Raw genomic sequence first — 21918 nt, 5'->3', positions numbered from 1 at the left:
AGAAAGCTTCCACAAGTCCAAGTTCTGACCATACGCTAGTGCTTCGATACACACGCTTGAAACTCTTCTTGCTATACATCCAATATTTATCAAAAGTTTCTCCAAAAAGAATGGACAGTCCTGACGGCGTCCACGAACCCAGGGCTCGTCCCTTCGGCACGTCCCATCCGAGCTTTCAGTCTCTTTCCTCGTTTACAAGTCCCGGATCGTCGACACCCGGTGGATGGTCGCTGGGTGAAGGGAGCAGAAGTTCTCTGGAAACGTCGCCTGCCAGTTCGCCAGTTCTAAGAGCCAAGTTCTCCGAGGAGAGCAGTGTCTCGCCGATCGAGGATTCCGGACTTGAGCCTCCTGTGGCCCCGATCAAGACAATCTGCTTTGTTGGGGCGGGCTTCGTTGGTAAGTCCACTTCTTGAATCCAGCGTCGAATGACAATATGTGGGCTAACAAAAGCTCAGGAGGTCCAACTGCTGCGGTCATCGCCTACCACAACCCTCATGTTCAAGTGACCGTTGTGGACTTGAACGAGCAAAGAGTGCGCGCGTGGAACTCGGCACACCTACCAATCCACGAAGATGGCCTGCTGAACGTAGTTCGTGCTGCAAGGGACGGCACACTAGACTCTGGCAGGAAGAAGGGCCGGCAGCCCAACCTCTTTTTCACTACCGATGTAGAGAAGTCACTCTCCCAGGCAGACTTGATCTTCATCTGCGTCAACACTCCTACCAAGACTCACGGCCTCGGCGCCGGTGCTATGGCAGATCTCAGCGCTGTCGAGAGTGCCGCACGGTCCGTTGCCCAGCATGCCCGGGATGGTGCCATTATCGTGGAGAAGAGCACTGTTCCATGCGGTACCGCACGCATGATCCAGGACATTGTCAGTACCTATTGATACCACGGATCAAAACCAACTCGCTAGAGATGTGCTAACACCACCTTCAGCTCCGTCACCACCGCCCCTCCACCCCCTTCGAGGTCCTCTCTAACCCCGAATTCCTCGCCGAAGGCACCGCCATCTCCAACCTGATGAAACCCGACCGCATCCTCATCGGCAGCGCGCGCACCCTGTCCGGCCTGCGTGCCGCCGCGGCCCTCGCCGACGTCTACGCCGCCTGGGTCCCCCGCTCCCGCATCGTTACCGTCAACACCTTCAGCAGCGAGCTCGCTAAACTCGTCGCCAACGCCATGCTCGCGCAACGTATCAGCAGCATCAACGCCGTCAGCGCGCTGTGCGACGCCCTGGGCGAGGGAGGATACCATACGAACGGGCTAGGGACTGCGGACGTGGAGGAGGTGAGCCTTGCTATTGGCCGCGACGCGCGTCTCGGCCCGCGCTTCCTCCAGGCGGGCGTCGGGTTTGGCGGGTCGTGCTTCGAGAAGGACATCCGCAACCTGGCGTTTCTGGCGAGGGAGCTGCACCTGGACGAGGTGGCGGACTACTGGTTGGGGGTGCTACGGATTAACGAGGACCAGCGGCGACGGTTTGCGCGGGGAGTCGTCCGCGCTCTGAACGGCTCGCTGCGTGGAAAGAAGGTCGCCGTCTTGGGGTTTGCGTTCAAGGATGGCACGAATGACACGCGCAACAGCATCGCGGTTCATGTCATTTCTGACCTGTTGGGGGAGAGGCCGAAGGAGATTGCAGTGTTTGACCCGGGGTGCGCGCCGGAAGATATTCGGGAGGAGATCCAGCAGGGTTGCGATAGTGGAGGGGATCTTGATAAAGTCCTCCGCGTCTGCTCTGGCTGGAGAGAGTGTGTGCAGGATGCCAGCGCAGTCTGCATCCTCACTCCATGGAAGCAGTTCCGTGGACGCCAGTTAGCCAGCGGCGTGGTAAGCACGCGCAGCAGTATGGGCAACGAGGTCCGGCTGGGCGAGGACAAGGCCAACGACGGACTGCATGGTGTCTCTCTGGCAGAGCATGAGGGGATGGTAATGCAGCAGTTCAAGCGGCTGGCGGAGGACGAAACAGCCGAGCTTTCAGATGATCCCGTGGACCAACTGAAGCCACTTCCTCCGTGCCCGCCAGAGTGCACTCAGTGTGGACACGGCGTTCAAAGTGAAGACGGCAAGAGAAAGTTTCACGACGAGATGGTTGACTGGGCGGAAGTGGCTAGGCTGATGAAGGAGCCGAGATGGGTGTTTGATGGACGGAATATTGTTGATCATGCTGAGCTTCAGGGGATGGGATTCCGGGTAAGGGGTATTGGGAAAGCTATCTATGGAGTGTAAATTCTGTTTTATCCAGTGGAGGGATGGCGTTGGGAGTACAGCGGTCTTTGGGTTGTGTCTAAGGGCAATAACTACACCGCGGGCGGATATACAGGGCCAGGTACATACCTGCCTAGAGAATAGTGTGTAATTTCCGAATTTAATTCGTGTTAATCCTGAAGCATCCCGTCATGATCCTCACCGAAAATTCTCAACCATTGTTTTCGTTGTGTTCCGCATGGCCAAAACAATCCGCCCAAACATAACCCCTGAGGGTTCGACCACCACGGTCCGAAGACTCGGAACGTCATCCGCCTTCACGGTATTACGAGGCATCCGATGGCCGTGAGACTTGGACTTCAGGTAATACTCATTGCCGGTGCCGGTTGCGAGACTCTGGCACGATCACAACTTCAAGGCGTTCTCTCTCGCCCGATATTGCCGAGCCCGCAGAGCCGCAAGTCATAAAGACCTGAGGCTGAAAATCATATGCTGATGAACATGAGTGGCAAAGTTCAATTATCCATCCGTAGTATTATGTATTGATCAATACAACAAGCAGTGTCACCTTACGCTTCCCGCGAACGATGAATGTTCCAACAAACGGTCGAGTGTTGGGTCCACGCCCAAACGCCTCCATTTGGCAAACCCCAAACTGGCACGGGACCCATATGGCCGGTCAGTTGCGTAACTCACCGCGAGGCTCCTAAGCTGGGTCAGCAGAGACTGACTCTTTTTGAGCCGCATTCCTCCCCCAGGCTAGCTCATGTGGCAAACTTTGCGACCGGCAAGACTGAGCACGCCATGACGGGAAGGGTGGGCTCACAGAAACAGTCATGAGCTCGGTATCTGGAATTGTATTCAGGCAACCTGAAGTACACCATATTAGGACACAAAGAACGAAATTTCGGTTGCACCACGGGGCGAGGCGGACACAATACAGAGTACCAACTTCCTACTGCCACAACATGGCAACATTCATCCTGCCTTGGCAACATGATCACAGACACAAGCCGCAAGGCGTCCACGTCGCCTAAACATTAGTTCCTTTGACCTGAACCCATCCGGAGGGAAACTTGACATGACCCTAGCCGACGGTCGCCATAATCTGGAAAGTTGACCGAAGATGATGAAACGGTGTGTACAACCCAGAATGAGCTAGACCGAGGTCAAGAACGGAATAGGAAAACAGGTGAAGGATGGAAGGGAGGGAAGCCCAAAAGGGGAGCATCGCGTAAAGAGGACGTAATCCGCCCTGAGCGCCTTGTGGCGGTGCATTTTCAATACTTTCCTCTTCACGAGATCCAGGTTGGGCAACAACATCAAATATTGATGACGCTGCTGAGTGAGAGTGCCCAGCTGCCCGTCGGCTTGATCCCGAAGATGGTGGCCTGGGCAGGCCGCTCAGCCTCAAAGCTTGGCCTCACATGGGTCACGGGCACTTATCTGGGTGCCTGGAAAAATCTACACGAACTGGGGGAGAGCCAACATGCATGCTCGGATGAGTGAGCCCTGGGGTTGTGGGTTGGGTATGTGGTGTTGTCTTGATGTGTGGGAGAGGACGCAACTGAGGGAACCCAACCATATTGCGCGTGCCTGGATGACGTGCATGCAGCACCCCATAGGTGTACCTCTCTGTATGTATGTACAGATGTACCCCGCATGCAGGAGAAGCAAGCTGCAGAAGTGCAGCATCGCAAACCTGTCGGCATCCAGACTGCGAGGGGCTCCAACGGAGGCTGGCACACGCTTCGTATGTTGCTTGGCCCTGTTGACGGCAACAGACTTCTGACACGAAAGCCCGGCGTCCCATAGGCTTGGAGACGTTTGTGTTTTGCAAGAGATATTCGACGGCGATCTAGGAGCGACCAGAAACTACGTTTTGTCGAGTCACCTGAGACCCGAAGAAGAGAAGAACGATGGAACAGTCCACTTGCGACAAGCCACGGAGAGCCACCAGTCCGGAGCCCCGAGCATCGGAGACTGGAAGACGCGGCCAAAGGCGAGCCTCAGCACTAGCAGCAAAAGGGGTCAGCTAACTGGCTGCTTGCTTGGGATAAGACCCGCCTGCTGTGGCACAGCACAGGCCACCATTCCAGCTCCAGCTTGTTTTTGCCCTTCAAGTTGACATTTGGAAGCCTATGCTTCCACAAAATCTCTTGTGGCAAGAAAAAAGCTCTCGGTGAGGAGACGAAGCTCGTGACGTCTGCTTACTCCTGTGACGCAGAGTTTTCGGGGGACAAAGAGCAAGGCTGTCACGGTTATTGTTGTGCACTGCTTGTTTTTGTGTGTTTTGTTATTGTTGCTGTTGCCGGCGATATTATTGCCGTTGTATGTCGGATCTAAGTATCATGTCGGCCGTCGCGGGGCCGGAGGCGCGGCGGGAGGATCGGGGGGTGGCCAGTCGGTTCCAAGGTGCTGGATCCCGCCGCCGAAGTGCCATGCAGCAGCCCTAGGCTCCTGAGGATCTGCAATGCGGGTGAGCTAAACCAACCTGGAAAGTGGGAAACGCTGCTTTTCTCTCCGTTTCGTTTCAGGTCATTCGCCAACCAGTTCCAGAGATCAGGCAAGGCCTTTGACTGTCAACCCGAGTCTTGGGATCGTCATAGGACCCCTGTCTCTTCGTCTCCCCTCTCCACACCACCTTTGGCCGCGGCTCGCGTATGGTGGTCATCCGCCAGGCTCAGGTGTTGGTGACACAACCCCATCCACACCCCTCCTCTCAGATCGCTCGCTTGCCCTCTGCCTTACACGAGCCGCCGGCCGTCGCATCAGAAAAGGTACTGTACGCCTGATGTATAAACACCGAAATTCGGGGTGTGGCGGAAGAAACCCGCAAGGGGTGCCTGAGGACGGATGACACCCACACCTGAACATAGCTACGCTGGCCGCTGGCCATGCGAGGAGGCTCAGCTTGACACACCTTCTCCCACCGCCATTCTCATGAGTCGCATATATAACCATCGTGATCTCTCCCTCAGGGGTAAAGGTCTGAGGTAGCAACTTAGCTAGGTCCGACCCATATCAGCAGTCCAACTACTTGACATAACCAACCTCGACTGGCCGCCATCAACTTCAAGGGCGGTCTCTTATACATAAACTACCACCGACCGCCGTCCAGGAATCGCATATCATTCTTGACGGCCTCCTCGCCAGTCGTCCCCAGCCTGGCACTTTCATGTCCTCATGTCGTTGACCGGACGTACTCCTTACCATTGTATTGTCTCGGACACAGCCGACTGACAGACATCTACGCTCCCTGACACCACCCTTGCGAGCACACAGACGTGATCTATCCGGCTTGTAGTGCTTTCAGAACACTCATCGTGTTCAGCGCGCGGGCCTTGTACACCATCTAATAGCCCGAGATATTGGCGAGTCAGCAAGAACCGCCACACATGTGTCTCACCAAAGTCTACCACAACACCTACATGGACGGCGCGGAGGACATCACCGAGAAGTTCTATCCCTGCCGGGATGGGCACTGCTCTCATCCCGATATCCGCCGCTACGACCGCAAGTTCCCTTTCAACAGGCTGTCGGACATCAAGGGTGATGCCCACCGCAGCCATTCCAAGTCTTTCTCGAGCCGGCGGAACTCAAGAGTCCACTTGAGCGGCAGCAGCGAGTACGACTATCTCCTCGACCCGTACGACCCGAGCTACGACGACGACCTCTACGGCTACCGCGGCCGTGACCGCCACCGCAGCCTCAAGCGCTCCTCTACTGCCCCACAAATCATCTACTTGGACCGCGATCCCAGCGGCGACAAACTCTCCCGGTCCCGGTCCCGGTCCAGCAGCCGCGACATCCCTCTCGGCCCCGTGTCTCTCGCCGAGGAGTACGCCCGGCGCCACCACGACACCAAGTTCTCGCGCAAGTCCCGCTCGAGCTCCCACGATCCCGCATACTCCCGCCGCCGCACCGACGATCCGGTGGCAGACGGTTACACTCTCATTTCAGACGCCGACGAGCGCCGCCATCGCCATCGCCGTAAACATCGTCGCAACTCAACCTCCGACTACTACCCGGAACTGACGACGACGACGACGACGGTCTCCTCCGCGCCCGACCCTGACTACGCGTACTCATCTTCGTACCCGCGCCATCACCGGCGCCGCTCATCGAGCGTGGTAGTCCACAACCCCACCACCACCGTCGTCGACGACGACGACCACGATGCCGCGGCCACGACCACCTCTCCCCGTCCCGCCAAACATCTGAGATGGGAGGATCAACTCCAGCGCAAGCGGGAGCGGCAAAACGCCGAAATCGCCAGCCGCGCCGGCGGGGCAAGTTACTACTCCTCGTCCGGCCTGTCTGGCAGCACGCTCTACACAACGGCACCTGACCCAACGTCCGCTGCTATCTCGTCCACATCACCGCCGAAAGGCATCCTCAAGCACACCGAAACTACGTCATCAAAGAGTGCTAAGAAGGGGAAAGCGCCGGAACTGGAGGATGAGATTGAAGCGCTGAGGAGGTCGATTGAGAGGATGGAGTCGTCCCGCGGGAAGGATCGGATGCCGAGGTCCTATGCGAAGGAGGAGGATGATTGGTTGAGCGTTGATAGAGATGGCGAAGTTTGGGATTATGGGTATTCTGGTGGGAGGAGGAAAAGGGGGAAGATGTATTACTGATGGGGCTGACATTGGAGTTGGTGTTTTGGCGATTGGGGCAAGTTGCATTGCATCAGTGGCATAGAGTTGGTTGCTTTGGGGCTTGGTAGCATCTCCTGCCGATGTGTCTGTTTATGCATAGCATCAAGATTGTTTTTCCTTTGTCGAGTGATCCCACAATAATTAATCCTGGATAATGATTTTGCCAACTGCATCCTGGTGTTCTTGTTCTTCGCTTCCATCATCTAGGCGCACTTTGTTTCCGGTCGTTGTCATCTAGGTCTGGGAGGACGGGACGTAAGGTGTAGGGCTAGGTAGCCGGGACTTACACCCCTAACCCATCAAATCTCGCCATCATCTTGACACCCAGCCTGTCTGCCATGCTTCATCAGATCCTCAAACCAACCGACATCGCTCACACACTCCGTCCCCGACTCCTCGCCACGAAACCAACCCACCCCGACCACCAGCACCACCAGGCCAAACATCACCCAAAATAGTGCCTCAGGTCCAGGCGACAAGTCCATCTCTGCTGTTTGAGACCTGACCAAGTCCAGCGGCACAGCGGCCGAAGGCATGACCTTGACTGGCCGACAAGGACGCATCACCACGCACCGCGTCTCATGTGTCAGGAACCTGCAGACGACACACCAACATGGTGCGAAACGGCTGACGTCCGCCGTTACAAAACGGAGCATGATATACCCAAGGGACACACCTGCAAACACCTCGGCCTCACTAAGTAATCTTGTACATACTAATATCTCTGTGGCTGCTCGCCGAGATTACTGAGCATCTCACTGTGAACTAACCGAACCTGGAACTTCCGCACCAAATGTCAAGCAAGAGAGATGAGAGGGAGGGAGCCAACGCCTCTGGTTCGTGTTGGAAAGTAGGTGTGAGGAAAAAAAGATAGGTACTTACGTAGGTAGCATCGATGATGGAGGGGAGAACCAAGCCACACCCACCATCACACACCACAGCAGACGTCGGCCGCCTGGGCTGGGTCCAACCAACCCCGCGGCCGCATTCGTGGGTGCAGGAAGGAAAAAAAACTCCGACGGAGGTTGAACTGTTGACATTGGTGATGTTGTTTTTAGAACATAGGGTTCCTGCAGGATCCCTAGTGTCCGAGGAAGCCTGGCGAGGAAAGGAGTATGTGTGTCTTCTGCCACCTTAACCACTGTTCGCACGTCAAAGGTGTCAGCTGGCTCATACAGCCCATATCCTATGTTTTGAGACAACCCTCCAGGTCTCAGGGCAGGCCAACTCGACGTTTCAGAAGACCAACAAGCTCGACCACAAGTAAGCCAACAACGTAATTATAGCAACGGCGCAAGGCTGGCGGCGCTTCAGAGAAGACCCAAGTTGCATCAGCAGCAGTACTCAGTAACATAACCAAGAAATGGGCATTAAACACTTAGACAATACAATATCTACACCCGTCCGTCTATGATACTAAGCCAACCCATCCGCGACCATAGTATCCATTGGAGTCCCGATTCCTCACACGCCCGCATAATTATCCAAAACAATCTTGAACTGTTGACCCCCAATAGGAAACGACACCGATCGCCCTCCGTTCCCGCCGTCCATGAATCGGAAATAAAATCCCCCTCCCACATCCTCTTCTTCAGTGATAAGACAAGACATAAATATCATGAGACAGATTAGACAAAAACCATGTACAGTAAACAAGCCGATAAATGCGCATCCGGACGGTGGGCGGGGTCATTCAGCCCGAAGGCTGGTGAAAGGGGCGTGAGGCAGTCGTGGGGAGGTGAACGTCGGTCCAAGAAGGCTGCCGGGGTTTCATAAAGGCAAGTCTGCACCCGTACTGGCAGCCCATCCGTCGTAGTGGGATGTTGCCCGGCCCAGTGCCGCGTTCTCCCATACCGACAGCGTGGTGACGCAGGTCTGATGTCGTCCCAGTAGGGGACGACATGCGTCTGCACGGGCCTGTCGCAGCAAACGCTCGTTGCCTTCGAGAAAAACCCCATCACTCCAGGTGCTCCTCTGGCAGTTCCTCCTCCTGCTCTTTCTTCTCCTTCTCTTCCTTCTCTTTGTCATTCTTCTCCTTTGGCTTGTCCTTCGTCGGCAAGTCCTCGCACAAGCCCATATCCACCAACAAATCCCCCGCACGCACGTCTAAGACGCCCGAGTACTTATCCTCGTACCCGAAACCCATCATGATGACATCATCCAGGTAACCGTGGTACTTCAGGCCCTTCTCCTTCCAGTTGATCGAGGTGACGTACATCATGTCGGTCTTGCGGCCCTTGTGGCGCCTGCGGCCGCTGATCCAGAGCGGCTTCTTGGAGATGGCGTACAGCTCGAAGGGCGAGCGCTGCTGGAACAGGACGACGTAGGGCTCGTACTCGCTGTGGTAGCCGTAGAAGGTCTTGTGCTGGATGATGGTCATGATGTACGTATTGCCGGCGTTGGGCGAGCACTTGGGATCGGCGCGATCGCAGAGGGTGATCCGAAGAGAGTTGGAAGCCTGGTGGATGGACTCGAGCTTGTTGTCCGGGAGCTCGGGCATGTAGCGCTTGAGGCACTTGCCGTCGGCGGCGGCGGTTATGTTGGAGAGGTTGGGTCCGGTGGTGCCGTTGTTGAAGAGACGCGCGAAGCCGCGGCTGGGCCACATGTCCCAGTGAACGTGCATGACGTCCTTGTTGTCCCAGAAAGGGAAGTAGTTCTTTTCAAGCTGGTTCAGCTCGCCCGGCCGGACAAGCTCCGTAGCGGTCTGGAAGTCGTGGTTGGTAAGGAACTCGTACTCCCAGTCGACCATCTTGCGGAAGTCCTTGATAAACTGGCCGAAACAGGTGACGGCGCTGTTGGAGCCCCAAACGGTAAAGGGGTTTTGGGGGCCGTAGAATACGCGGGCGTCATGAGGGCCAACATTTACTGTTTGGATCTGGTGCTTCTCGTCGCAGAGAGAGCTGTTGGCGGCATCGTTGGTGGCATCGTATGGGAGGGCCTGGAAAAAGTCGATGCACATGAGGGTGCCCTCGATAAACTGGGCTGCGCAGCCGACCTCATGAAACTGGACATCTTCGAGGAAGTTGCCAGTGGCCTCCTTGTGTAGCTGACCGACAATGTGCCATGTGTCGTTGAACTTGTTGTGCGGGATGATGTTAGGGTTGAAGACGGGGTGGCCGAAGCGGACCTCGTAGAACTTGCCGGTCGATGAGCTGACCGAAAAGATCTCGTAGTGTGTCTCATTAGGTGTGAGGCGTGGCTTGCGCGGACCGTCTGATGTCCAGGACGCCGTGTCCTTAGGATTCTTGCCGAAGAGAGTGTGAACTCCGGAACGCAGGTAGTCCGGGTTCGAGTGCCAGACGCTTGCACTGAGCAGAAGAATCAAAAGTAGTGGACCGGCTAGAAGCGCAATGCGCTTCAAATCCCGAATGATCATGGCGGCGATGTTGGGTTGGAAGGAGGGTGTCGTCCGAAGGTGAAAGGATGGTTGTCGATGAGGAAAGGAGGGCTTCGCTTCGGGGACAAGAGAGGGACAGAAGCATCAAGCGAAGGTAACTATCTCGACAACGTCGTTAGGGTGCGGCTCGCATTATCGCGGCTGTTGAAGTTTCTTTCCAGAGTGGGTGGAGGCGGTGGATGGAAGTTTTGTCAATGATGTGGATGTTGGGCGTTTGGAACGCAAGATGACGGAGACAGGGGATGGTGAACTTTTGGACTTTCTTCAAGGCGGCGACAGACAGGAGGCTTGACCGACCCTGGCCTTAGCTGCTTGTCAGCCGAGTCGTGGCCCAATGGCGCCCCCTGTCATGCTTGGTGGGCCCAATGGGGGGCGCAGCAGCAGCCAAGGGAATGCACATGTATGTATGTACTTGACGAAGTACTGTGGTAAAATGTCAACTGATCCAAGTGAAGTTAACGCCCAGAGCCACGCAGCGTCCCCAAGGTTTGGTTCGTGTTACCACGGCACAGATAGTCTTTACGTCCTCTTCTTGCTTTGTTTGGTATATCTACATACATTCCTAGTCGTATCCTCCAAGTACATAACGCTTCAGTCTCAACACACCTGGTCCTGAACAGAGACAGCAACAAATCCACCGCCAGATCGAATCGATAAAGGCCTGGGCCTGGGTCCCCGATGCCATGGACCAGGATCGGGTCGGGTGGTTAAGCAGTCGTTGCCGAGTTAGGATTGGCTGCCGTTGTCATTCACCAAGCCCGACCGGGGTTCACGCTCAGGGGAACAGCGGCCAGCTGCCACGCTGGTCAGGGGCCAGACCGACCGGGGAAAAGACAGGGGAATCAATGGAAGTGTGGGGTTGTTCTCGAAATTCCCGTCCGCCCGCCATCTCCGCCATTCGGATGCCACGGAACCGCATGCGCCCCGAGAGCCACAGGTGTCACGCGTCGTCGACGACCTCGATGGTGCAGGAGAATGGAGGAGACGGTGAGAGGACTCGGCACAAAACATTCAGGTTGCATTAGGTAGGTGTAGATACTCCCAAAGTCTTGCAAACAACCGTCTCCAACAGGTGTTGCTCCCTGACCCTTAAGCCTATGTCTCCTGTAGTTACGTCCATCACTTCCCTTTTGTGGGTTACAATACACTATACTTGGTAGTAGTAGAGAGCAAAACACCCGAGATGATCTAGTCCTTTTCCCATACGTTTCTTTGCCCCATCCACCGTTCGCCGGTCCGGCCTTCCCACCCTGGCATTAAACATGTACTCAAACACCCTGGCCCAGAGCAGGAAGTATGTCCAAGAAAGATAAACCAAAATGGAAAACATTGAACCCGTAGATCCTCTGTATCCCTCTCATGCAGGCAGCCGCCCTGGTTTCGGCCTCGTGGCCGCCTTGTACAGCCACTGCGGGAACTTCAGGCTGGGCTCGTCGACAAACCTCGTCACCAGCTCAGCCAGGTAGAGAGTGACGGGCAACAGCAGGAAATGCGGCAGGAGGAAGGCAACCTCCAAGCCCATAGGTCCCACCTTGGGCAGCGGGAACCTGTTCCACCAGTGCTTAAGCTGATCCATCCTCGTCGACTTCGGCCACCCAACTGCAGAATACACTCGGTCACCCAATGTCCAAAGCACAGGGCCGTGGACAAGATAGAGAGAGAAGGAGATGCGTCCGAGGTATTGGCAGAAACGCGACTCGAAAAAGCGCTTCAGCAAGGGCACCCGGGGGGTGGCAGCAACGAAGAGGACCGCAGCGATGTAGAGGAAGAACCACTTGACGTCCCATACGGCCTGTGGCTTGAACCAGGACAGCAGCCACCATCCCGGGTTGCGACGGAGGTCTTTCGCATCGTGGCCGTTGACCGGGCAACCGCCAAGGTACAGTGAGATTGCCAACATGGTGTATGTAATTGTCTGTTGGTAGGGGCGGAACCGGTCGAAGAAAGCAGGCAAGTTATTCTTGGCGGCGAGCTGGTCGATGTCGTTGAGCAACATGCCCGAGACGAAGAGGGCGCAGTACCATCCGTCGACGATGTAGAGGAAGTAGAAGACGAGGAAGGCTTCGCACCAAAGCCGAGCGTTGCGTGGCGCGCGCGAAAGTGCGAGGAGGCTGGTGTAGACGACGACGGACCCCTTGAACTCAACGGGGATCGACCAGAGGTGGAAGTTGTAGATGAAGTAGCCCTTCTTGTCGTTGTGGAAGATGAAACTGAAGTTCTTGGTCTCGCAGTACCAGTCCCACACCGCCTGGAAGTAACTCGACTTCTTCTCTAACAGCTCGATATACATGCCGAAGGCGTGTACCACCGACATATAGACAAATGTTGTGACGATGACGGGAATGAACAATCGCAGCCATCGACGGAACAATGCTGAAGCCAGGGTATCAGCCAGCTTGGCCTGCTCGCCGGCATGGATGAGGCTGATGCTCCTGGAGGAGAGCACGTAACCCGAGATGACGAAGAAAACGGCCACGGCGAAGTGGCCACCGTGGAAGAAGAGACGGATGAAGGGAAGGGCGGCGAAATAGTAGCGACCATCGTAGCCGAAGCTCGTCTCGAACACCTGGATCAGCGGCGGTGGGTGAGCCCAAAGCTCGTGGTGGTGCCAGTAGACAAGGAAAGCTGCAAAGCCGCGGAGGCCATCAAGGTATGCGGTCGGCCGGAGCGTCTCAGGTCTCGCGGGGGCCGACGACCACGGCCACAGGATGGTGCTGAGGCTGGTGTTGCGGATCTTGTCCATCCACGTCGAGAAGCCGGCCTTGATCAGGCTGATGGGGCCGGCGTCGAGAGACGGGGCGTCATCGTCGTCCCGCTTCGGCTCGTAGGAGGCCGTCTCGAATCCGTTCTGCATTGTGAGGTGGTGATGGCGGTGATGACGTACACCTCGACGATGGTCGCCGGGCGTCGTGGTCGCGGGAGCGGTCGCGCGGCTAAGTTCACGTTTTTTGAAGGGAGATGACGCGAGACGCGAGGGTTAACGGTAGGGACACCAGGTCGACCATCAGGCAGGTGAGCTGGATGCTGCTCGGCAGGCTTTGGTGTTGTGTTGTTCTGGTGCTGGGGGTTACTTGTCAGACAAGTCGGTGGATAGCACCGAGCATTTGCCAGGAACCGGATCTGGAACCAGACATGTTCCAGAAAAGGACAAAGACTGCAAGGTTGTCCGGCAAAAAATAGGGGGTCTGGCTCCACACCTTGTCAGTGGCCCGCAATTGGCGGCAACTGTCCCCCAGACCATGCAGCAGCTGCTGCGCCTCGGCAGGGGCATGACATCAGAAATCAGGGAAACAACTTGCAGAATCCAACATTCTGAGCCAACCGTCGGAAAGTAGTGTAGCGCTCCCAATTCGGACTGTGGCCAAACGCAGGCACGTCTGGTTTTTTGACATGCACGATTACGGAATAGAAATCTCAACCTCCAAGCCTCCAAGCAAGTGATTTTGCTTTGCGTCCTCGACATCAGTGACGCTGCTGAGATTTGGCCCATTTGCGTTGGCATTGTCAATTTTTTTTTCGTTCACGTGTGTTGCCTCGATCTCGTTTTGTTTTTGACATATGGCAGGGAACCGACATTGTCAAGCAGGGGACAGATCGAAGCGAAAGACCGATCCCCGCCCGCTGATCGAAGACGGTCCTCGGATTCCGGAAGCCATCCGCAGCAAGGCGCGCGGCGGCCAGAACGCCATCATCTCGCCAGGGCAGATAATGGTGGGGCTCAGTGCCCAGCTGGCGCAACGCTCGTCCAACGCCATCAACAGGTTCAAGAAAAATGATGCTTCTCAAAGAAGTAGTATGCCAAACCCTGTATGGCACCGGTTTGTTGAAGATGTTTGGATCAATGCTCGAGTCAACACAAGTCAAGGAGCGTCCTACATGTTGCAGCCAGACTCTCAGCAGCTCAGCCCAAGTTCCCGTTGACGTCCATGTGCATGTGATTTCCTATGTCAAAGTGAAACAGATTCTGATCCCTTGCTTGCGCCTTGGATATATAGCATCTTGTCAGTCAACCTGAAGAAGTGATGGACGCAACGCTGCCTCTTTGATAGGGATACAAGCATGGCTAAACCTTAATCCTCTCGAGATCTACTCAATACCTGTAGGCCACGAGCAGCTGATCAAAGTCGCTGTGAGCGTGTCTGAATGTACTCCCGTCCTCCCTGCTCACCTCTTCAGTCGACGATCAGCATGGTTGAATCCTACCTAGGGCTTGGTGCATCTTCATATGAAACAAGGCCATTGACGTCATTGAGGTAGTTATACCCGCGTATGTAGGAAGTACGGTGTAAGTGTGTGCCATGGATCTTCGGACTCTTCCGTGTTTGACGGGGAGTCATGAGGGTCGACAAGGATCGACTAGAGGCCAGCTGCCCATGGATACAAGCCTCATTAACACCTTGGAAGCTGCGGTTTGTTTGTCTGCACAGCGACTCGGCCATCAAAGCGCCGGTTCTCCGGTTCTCCCCCGATCAATGGAGTTGGTGATGCACTGATCACAACGTGTCTGTGATATATGGCCTAAGGTCACCGTCGTTTCTGAGACGCAGAGATGTGACAACTGCAACCTCGTCCTCGTCCTCTAGCCATGGTGTAATGGTGCATCAAGGCAACCAAGGTGAGTGATGTCGTGGGTTCTGGACCGCTTGCGAGGTGGGTACCAGCTCCCTAGAACCTGTTGTGATATGAAGATCGAGCTATTGAGGAGAAGTCAATATACGATGTGTCTCTGACCCCATGAACCAGTTGACTCCGCACGATGACACGCTGCCCTTCGAGGCTCTTCTTGTTGAATCAGATGAAAACACCAAACTCAACACCAAAGGTGATTTAAGCACCTCACTGCGGTTTCCTCCCCACCAAACAAACCTGGTCCAATGTATGATACACCCCATCATCAATCTCCCTCATTGCCCTCTCCCTCACCTCCTCCAACCTCTCCACCGTCCACTCGCTCCCATCTGTCCCAACCGACTCCCTCAAACAACCCACAAACAACTCCACAATATTCCTCGTCCCCTTTTCCCTCAACCTCAACTCCGGCTTCTGCAACCGATCCGTCGAAAACACGTCCTCATGCACATCAACCAGCCCCTGCTCTCTCAACACCTCCTCTCTGACCGCGCGCGCTTTGCTCGGCCATGCGTCGCGGATAAACAGCCCTATCACTGGGTAATCACCTTCTCCCGTCCCACCAGGCGGATGCCTAAACGGCTCCAAACCATCATAAAGCTCCTGACACGCCCTCCTGCTCGCCCCCGGCACGTCGCAATACAGCGCAAAATTCACCGAGTCGATCCACTGCAACCACCCGCCCGGCCGGAGCAGCTGCACCAGATTCCCCACGGCTTTGGCGAAATCCGATGTCCGGGTCGCGCTGCTCACGAACCGGACCGCCACGACGTCGTACCTGCCGTGCTCCTCTTCGGGAAACGGGGTGAACATATCGTGGAGCTTGAATTCGACGTTGGGAGGGCGAAGGCCGGGAGGGGGGAAGCTGGAGGCGGTGACGTCGAAGCCTGTGAATTGGCATGTTGGGGGAAGGGTGCGGGCGAGGTCCAGGAGCCAGGCAGCGGTGCCGCAACCTATGTCGGCGATCCGGGCGGTGGGGGAGGGGGAGGGGATGGAAGGGTGGAGAAGGAAGCCCAGGGTTTGGGTGGTGATGAGGTGTTGTTCGTCAAGGCTGTGGAGTTTGGTTATTCATGGGAAGGGTGTACAAGGTTTGATGGAGTACAGGGGGGCTTGCCGTTCGGTGTCTTCTTCAATGAGAAGGTACTGTTGAGATTGGGAGGTGGCGTCGTTGTCCTTGGTCTCAGCCATGGTTTGTGACGTCTGTGCGATTCGGAAAGTGCCGAACTAGGTGGGTGGGACAGAGTGAGGCTGTATCAGCCAGCTCTCTGCACACCATACCAAGGCCGAATCCAGATATGCTTAACAATGTCCGTGTATATTGGTTTGAAAAAGGAAATGAGGTGACACTTCGAAGCATGTACACACCCCGGAATCTCACCCGAGGTAGGGTGGCGGTTGGAACCCAAAGCGTCAAACACCAGTGGAGTGAGGGGTTGACATGGGAAAACGGGGGGTTGCGCATGCATCCGGAAATGCGGTTTTCAATCCAGCCTTGCGGACTCAGGCACACTCCTGCTCGGCCGAGGCTTTTCCTGAACCTGCAAGTTAACCGATGGAGGCCAACGTGTAGTGCAACGTTAGGACATGTAGGCTAGCTATCTCAGGGGATGACAGAGCTTCGGGGCGCCGCCGCAGTGACTAGCATCCAAGACCCTTGTGCACAACTGAGCATTCTCGAATAGAAGTACTCCGTAGCTGATGAGAACTGGAAGAACCAATGGCCATGGCAAGCTGTTGCGCTTCTCAAAACTGCCTGTCACACACGCAGTTGAGCGTCTCTCTCATTGAGCTGCCAGATATCGGACATCTTGATCACCATGGCGGCCAAGGTGTCCTCGCCCCCGACGCCAGCATTTCCGAAATGTTATCAACCCATCCCTCTTGGTTGTTGCCGCGTCTTCGAGCTTGAGCCGGGCAACTTCTCCGACCCTGTCGTCGGTCGACTGGTCTTTCACGCCATCGACGACGATGATGGGGAACCATACGAGGCTATCTCCTACGTTTGGGGCGATCCGACGAGGCGTCGAGATGTCACGGTCAACGGCGTCACGGTCTCCGTCACTGAGAACTTACATGACGCTCTGACAGCCTTCCGACATACCTCTTCCGAGAACCGAGTCCGCAGACTCTGGGCTGACGCTCTATGCATCAACCAAGCCGATCTGGATGAACGGTCGTCACAAGTCGTCCTTATGGGACGCATCTTCGAGCGCGCGAGCCGTGTACTGTCCTGGTTGGGATGGGAGGAAGAGCAGACGGGGGAAGATACCGACGAGGACACCCATACGGCCATCCGCTTCATCCGTTCGTTCATGGAAGACCCAGAAGCCGGTCTCGATGAGGCGAGGATCCTGCTGCGGCACTCACCGGACGAAGCGCTGGCTTGTGATCCGGCAAAGCACCTGGCCGGTCTCATGACGGAGGACGAGCGACACCGGTTCAAAGAACAGGCAAGAAAATGGGCCGCAGCCAAAACCTTCTTCGACATCCAATACTTCCACCGGACATGGATTGTGCAAGAGCTCGGCGTAGCCAAGGAAGCCATCTTGTACCGAGCGCGCAAGCCAACCGAGACCAACCCAACCGTCCAGCACGAATGGATCGAATGGCCCCTGGTCGGCAAGTTCGCGCGCTTCCTCGACTTCAACGGCGCGTCCATCGTAACTCATCTAGGCATGCTCTCCTGGGTGGCTCACCACCTCCACATGGTCTGGGAGCGCGGCGCGGACGGCGCGCCGGAGTTCGATTTCCTCACGGACATGCACTGGGCGCGCATCCTGGGCGTCACCGATCCCCGAGACCGCGTCTACAGCCTCCTCGGCCACCCGCTCGCGCGCGACCCATCCGACGGCCAAGTCGTCGTTCACCCGGACTACACCACCACGCGCGGGGTGGTGTACACGCGCCTGGCGACGCGCATGATCCGGCTCACACGCAGCTTGCATGCCGTCAGCTTTGTGGACCACGAACACCACCCGGTCACGGACGGAGCATCGAGGCGCGTCTGGGATCTGGACGATGAGGCGTGCATGCCCAGCTGGGTGGCTGATTGGCATAGCATCAACCGCACCACGCCGCTGTGGTATCCATACCCTGCCGCATCGGAGTCGGATCCCGAGATCCGCATCACAGGAAACAGCGATGGCAGCGCGCGCGGCAGGCCGCTTCCGCGGATCCATGCTGGCGGGTGGATCGTCGACGAGATCGTGCGTGTGTCGCACCGCTTGGAGACGGGAGACTTTCCCGTGACGCATTTGGCAAGAGAACTGGGTAAGGAACATCCATTTTGGCTTGACCGCGTGTGGGAGGTCCTGTGCCCGGCGGGTCGAGAGGACGATGGCGAGGGACCCGGCGCGCTCGAAGTTCTCGACACCCTCTCGCTAGCCCTTCCGCACGGAACGCTGGAGCCAGGCGAGCCACCCTCGAAATTGTCCGGGTCGCACCAGACGTTGGTTGAGCACCGGCGGTCTTTTGCTAAGTATGTGTTGGAGTATCACGAGCTGTGGAAGCGTGGTTCTGCAGCAGCTGCTGCAGTGGCAGCTGGGGATGAGGAGGCCACGCGGATGTACAGTGGCATCGCTGACGCGCTCCCGTCCATGTCACTCTTCGACACCCTTCCTCCTGAGGTTCAGGACGAGCTGGAGAGACGGGCGGAGGGAGCCAGCAGCCACGGGTTCCTCGAGTCCATGACGTGGTCAGCTATGTGCCGGGTGATGTACCGGACAAAGACGGGCATGGTGGGCATGGGGTCGCGCATCACCCGGCCGGGCGACCTTGTGTGTCGAGTTCGCGGCGCCACATTGCTGATGACATTGCGCGCGGTGGATGATTCAGAGACTCGTGATGATGATGAGGTTGATGATGGAGAGCTGACGTGCGTTTACATTGGCCCCACAGTCATGCCGGCGCGGTTGAAGAGGGGCGTCATCGATGGGTCCGAGTTTGGAGAAAGAGAGTGCAAGTTCTGTCTCGTGTAGTTCAAAACACCTAACGACTCGATACCTTACCTAATTCAAGTACAGATCTGTGCGACCCCTTGATTGACAATTGAGTACTCATAAATATTAGTTGGCGCTGAACACGCCAGCGCCAAAAATGACGCTTGGCATCTAGATCACAGCGTGTCAAAAGTGGTGGCCCAAATCCATGGGTCCATGTCGATCCTGTCAAAGCGCGGTGATGAGCTGTAACCCTAACCCGTGGTACATGGAGGCGTACAAAGTGTCACGTGGATGACGAAGCCCACTTGTCTGGGTATGGACATTTGGGTTTCGGAGCCTCGAGTCTCCTTCCCGAGCAACCTTAGAGCATTCGACTTCTAAATTGACCTGCAACTTTTTTGAGTTTCCAAGAGGCAAGGCAAACCTGGAACTTCCATAGAGTTTAGGTACCAGTGCCTCGAAACCTAACTCGGGACACATCTTTGTCTCTCACCCCTAAGGTACGATTCAAGAATCTTGCATCCGCCGCCGCTCTTCTTGACGCGCTGCATGCTTGCCTTTCTTGTTCCCATAGTTACTCATACACTCACCCCTCGGCTGCTTTACAGGTCCTCGGACGCAGCATACCCGGGACACAACACAGCCTCCTACCCCGCGCTGTGGCATCTCTGCGATCTTCTCTCGACCTGCACATCCAACCCTTGCAGCCTGACACCTGTGGACCGCCTCATATCAGCTCACGCGTGTTCCGGGTCGTTCGGCTGATGCGGCCTTGGTCTTCCATTTGGTGACTTGGTGAGCTTCTTGTCCAACCGTATGCCCCCCGTACCTGGCCGACCGAGATTCAAAACCTGCGTTGGACTTCCATCACCTTTGCACCCCCCAAAACAATAAACTTCTTCCCCTTGGCATCTTCCAGACCCGCAATTAGCCTCAAGGTCCCACTTCGCCTCATCTCGACTCAATTCATCTGCTCGTCTCATCTCTCAACTGCCAAAATTCTTCAATTCCGCTCTCGAACGGCAGTCCATCAACCACCATCATGAATCGTTACGACGGAACGGATGGCGCGGAGCCTGATCCGGCCCAGGCCCATGCCGCCACGTTCCAGAAATGGGAGAACATGGTGCAGACCCGGAATCAGTTCGAGCGGGAGTTAGCTATGAGCTATATCGACCTGCTCAATCGATACCGGGAGAAGTGCGCCGAGTGCGACCGGGAGAAGCGGACCGCCATGATGTGGGAGAAGGAGGAGCGCTTGAAGGATCGCGAATTGAACGCCCTCCGGGCTGCAGTGGTACGTTCTCCCTCTGCCAACCATCTCCACAGCCCGACCGAGCCCCGTCATGCTCACTTACCGTCCTAGGAATCCCAACCATTTGCATTCGTTGTCATTGATGGAGACGGCGCCGTTTTCCGTGAGGACCTTATCGCCCGCGGCGAGGATGGAGGTAGAGAGGCGGCTCATGAGCTACACCAGCAGCTTCGAGCTTACTTTGCTGAGAATCCGGCCTTCGCCAACATCGACTCCATTTTTGTCCATGTCATCCTCAGCCTGGAAGGTCTCTCCCGGGCCCTTCTCTCCTCTGGCGTTCTTCAAGTCACCGACCACGCCGCCCTTACCAAGTTTGCCCGTGGCTTTGGCCGGGCCCAGCCGCTCTTCACTGTCACCGATGTTGGCTATGGAAAGGAACAGGCTGATCACAAGGTGCGGAAGATGTTTGAGGTCATGGAGAAAAACATCCAGTGCCGTTGTCTCATCTTGGCTGGCTGCCACGATAATGGTTACGCCACCTTCCTCGAGTCTTTCCGCAATAACCAAAAAATCTGCCTACTCGAAACCACACCACCGGCTGCAGACTTTAGGAAGTTTATGTTCAGGCGCGTTTGTTTCCCGACCGTCTTCCGCACCGAGCCGCTTCCGACAACCAAACTTATCCAAGCACCCCCTGGATTTACTCCTATCACGACCAGCTTCACCGCTCCTCCGGGCCTCTCTGCGGTAAGCGCGCCGGAGCCATCTACGTCGGTCACTCGTACCGTCAGCCCAGCCAACGGTACCTCAACTTCACCTAGGGGTTCTGTTACAAGCACGTCCACCTCTCAATCGGAAGCACAGCCGCAATCGTCGCAACCGACGCAACCTGCTCAGCCTTCGCAAGCGGCAAGTTATGCATCGGTTGGACGTACCAGTGCACCTGTTACCATCAATATTGCCAGCCAAAAGAAAGCTCAGCCGGCCGCTAAGTCTTTTTATTTGCTCAACAAGCACAATCAGCGTGTCGATGTGCCGCTGCAGAAGCCGGATCCCAACGCCGTCAAGTCCCTCGAGGAGCGCCGGCAAAAGAACGGCATGAACTTCTGCAACCGTTATCACTTGACCAACAACTGCAAGAATACCAATTGCAACTTTGCCCATGGCGCCCGCCTCAACCCGGCCGAGCTTCTGGCCCTGAAAGCCAAGTCCCGCAATTTGGTCTGTGCCTCGGGCCACTTTTGCCGGGATATTCTCTGCAACTTGGGCCATCATTGCTCCAATCCGGGCTCTTGTTACTTCGGCGATGCCTGCCGCTTCGCTGAGATGCACGGCATGGATATTACACCTACTCTTAAGGTTTATGAAGACGACACTCGCGAGGTCCTAACCTCTTGAGGATACCGCGATACTTACCTATCTAACCGTATCAAGGCGGGGGATGGGGAGGTCCTGGAGTTGTGTTGATCGAGTTGTTTAAGTTATGTGTGCTGGTCCCGGCTCTTTGCCGTGGATGAGTATGAATGGGAAGGGGAGGGGGATGAAATAAGAAAACTACTTTTCTCTAACTTGCTAAGTTTGCTTCTGGGGATGATTGCTCATGTGACGCTCGCTCTGTTGATGCAGCATTATCGTCAGACTTTGATGGAGGAGAGTATCTTATGAGCCCTACTTGCCTTGTCTTGTTTTCTTGCTGCCAAGTTGTTTCTGTGTTTTCGTTTTGATGGAGTCAAGATTGGCACACCTTTGGCCGAGCGAGGCCGAGAAACTCCATTCACAGGTTATTTACATACAATGTCTTTGTTCTCTTTTTTACTTCTGAGCCAGTCA

General features: G+C 56.0%; 9 protein-coding genes across 9 annotated transcripts; 5 read left to right on the top strand and 4 right to left on the bottom strand.

Moving 5' to 3' along the window:
* Nucleotides 1-110: 110 nt before the first annotated feature.
* VTJ04DRAFT_3929 (uncharacterized protein) lies at nucleotides 111-2226 on the top strand (the record flags this gene model as incomplete). The annotated part of the gene is made up of 3 exons (XM_069361882.1): nucleotides 111-396; nucleotides 456-874; nucleotides 940-2226. 3 exons carry the CDS (start codon nucleotides 111-113, stop codon nucleotides 2224-2226), a joined length of 1992 nt encoding a protein of 663 aa, XP_069222449.1.
* Nucleotides 2227-5603: 3377 nt separating this feature from the next.
* VTJ04DRAFT_3928 (uncharacterized protein) lies at nucleotides 5604-6845 on the top strand (the record flags this gene model as incomplete). The annotated part of the gene is made up of 1 exon (XM_069361881.1): nucleotides 5604-6845. One exon carries the CDS (start codon nucleotides 5604-5606, stop codon nucleotides 6843-6845), a length of 1242 nt encoding a protein of 413 aa, XP_069222448.1.
* Nucleotides 6846-8276: 1431 nt separating this feature from the next.
* On the top strand, nucleotides 8277-8498 carry VTJ04DRAFT_3927 (uncharacterized protein; the record flags this gene model as incomplete). The annotated part of the gene is made up of 1 exon (XM_069361880.1): nucleotides 8277-8498. The coding sequence occupies one exon, from the start codon at nucleotides 8277-8279 to the stop codon at nucleotides 8496-8498; it is 222 nt and encodes a 73-aa protein (XP_069222447.1).
* Nucleotides 8499-8559: 61 nt separating this feature from the next.
* VTJ04DRAFT_3926 (uncharacterized protein) lies at nucleotides 8560-8769 on the bottom strand (the record flags this gene model as incomplete). Its single annotated transcript, XM_069361879.1, has 1 exon — nucleotides 8560-8769. One exon carries the CDS (start codon nucleotides 8767-8769, stop codon nucleotides 8560-8562), a length of 210 nt encoding a protein of 69 aa, XP_069222446.1.
* A 54-nt stretch (nucleotides 8770-8823) lies between these two features.
* VTJ04DRAFT_3925 (uncharacterized protein) lies at nucleotides 8824-10242 on the bottom strand (the record flags this gene model as incomplete). The annotated part of the gene is made up of 1 exon (XM_069361878.1): nucleotides 8824-10242. The coding sequence occupies one exon, from the start codon at nucleotides 10240-10242 to the stop codon at nucleotides 8824-8826; it is 1419 nt and encodes a 472-aa protein (XP_069222445.1).
* Nucleotides 10243-11620: 1378 nt separating this feature from the next.
* VTJ04DRAFT_3924 (uncharacterized protein) lies at nucleotides 11621-13117 on the bottom strand (the record flags this gene model as incomplete). Its single annotated transcript, XM_069361877.1, has 1 exon — nucleotides 11621-13117. The coding sequence occupies one exon, from the start codon at nucleotides 13115-13117 to the stop codon at nucleotides 11621-11623; it is 1497 nt and encodes a 498-aa protein (XP_069222444.1).
* Nucleotides 13118-15099: 1982 nt separating this feature from the next.
* Nucleotides 15100-16080, bottom strand: VTJ04DRAFT_3923 (uncharacterized protein; the record flags this gene model as incomplete). Its single annotated transcript, XM_069361876.1, has 2 exons — nucleotides 15100-15943; nucleotides 16007-16080. 2 exons carry the CDS (start codon nucleotides 16078-16080, stop codon nucleotides 15100-15102), a joined length of 918 nt encoding a protein of 305 aa, XP_069222443.1.
* Nucleotides 16081-16709: 629 nt separating this feature from the next.
* Nucleotides 16710-18869, top strand: VTJ04DRAFT_3922 (uncharacterized protein; the record flags this gene model as incomplete). The annotated part of the gene is made up of 1 exon (XM_069361875.1): nucleotides 16710-18869. The coding sequence occupies one exon, from the start codon at nucleotides 16710-16712 to the stop codon at nucleotides 18867-18869; it is 2160 nt and encodes a 719-aa protein (XP_069222442.1).
* A 1006-nt stretch (nucleotides 18870-19875) lies between these two features.
* On the top strand, nucleotides 19876-21486 carry VTJ04DRAFT_3921 (uncharacterized protein; the record flags this gene model as incomplete). Its single annotated transcript, XM_069361874.1, has 2 exons — nucleotides 19876-20130; nucleotides 20200-21486. 2 exons carry the CDS (start codon nucleotides 19876-19878, stop codon nucleotides 21484-21486), a joined length of 1542 nt encoding a protein of 513 aa, XP_069222441.1.
* Nucleotides 21487-21918: the final 432 nt, after the last annotated feature.

The sequence above is a fragment of the Mycothermus thermophilus genome, assembly GCF_041956435.1.
Source record: "Mycothermus thermophilus strain CBS 625.91 unplaced genomic scaffold VTJ04scaffold_2, whole genome shotgun sequence".
Classification (NCBI taxonomy): Eukaryota; Fungi; Ascomycota; class Sordariomycetes; order Sordariales; family Chaetomiaceae; genus Mycothermus; species Mycothermus thermophilus.
Note: the sequence above shows the minus strand (reverse complement) of the source record. Positions and strands in the feature narration are given on the sequence as shown.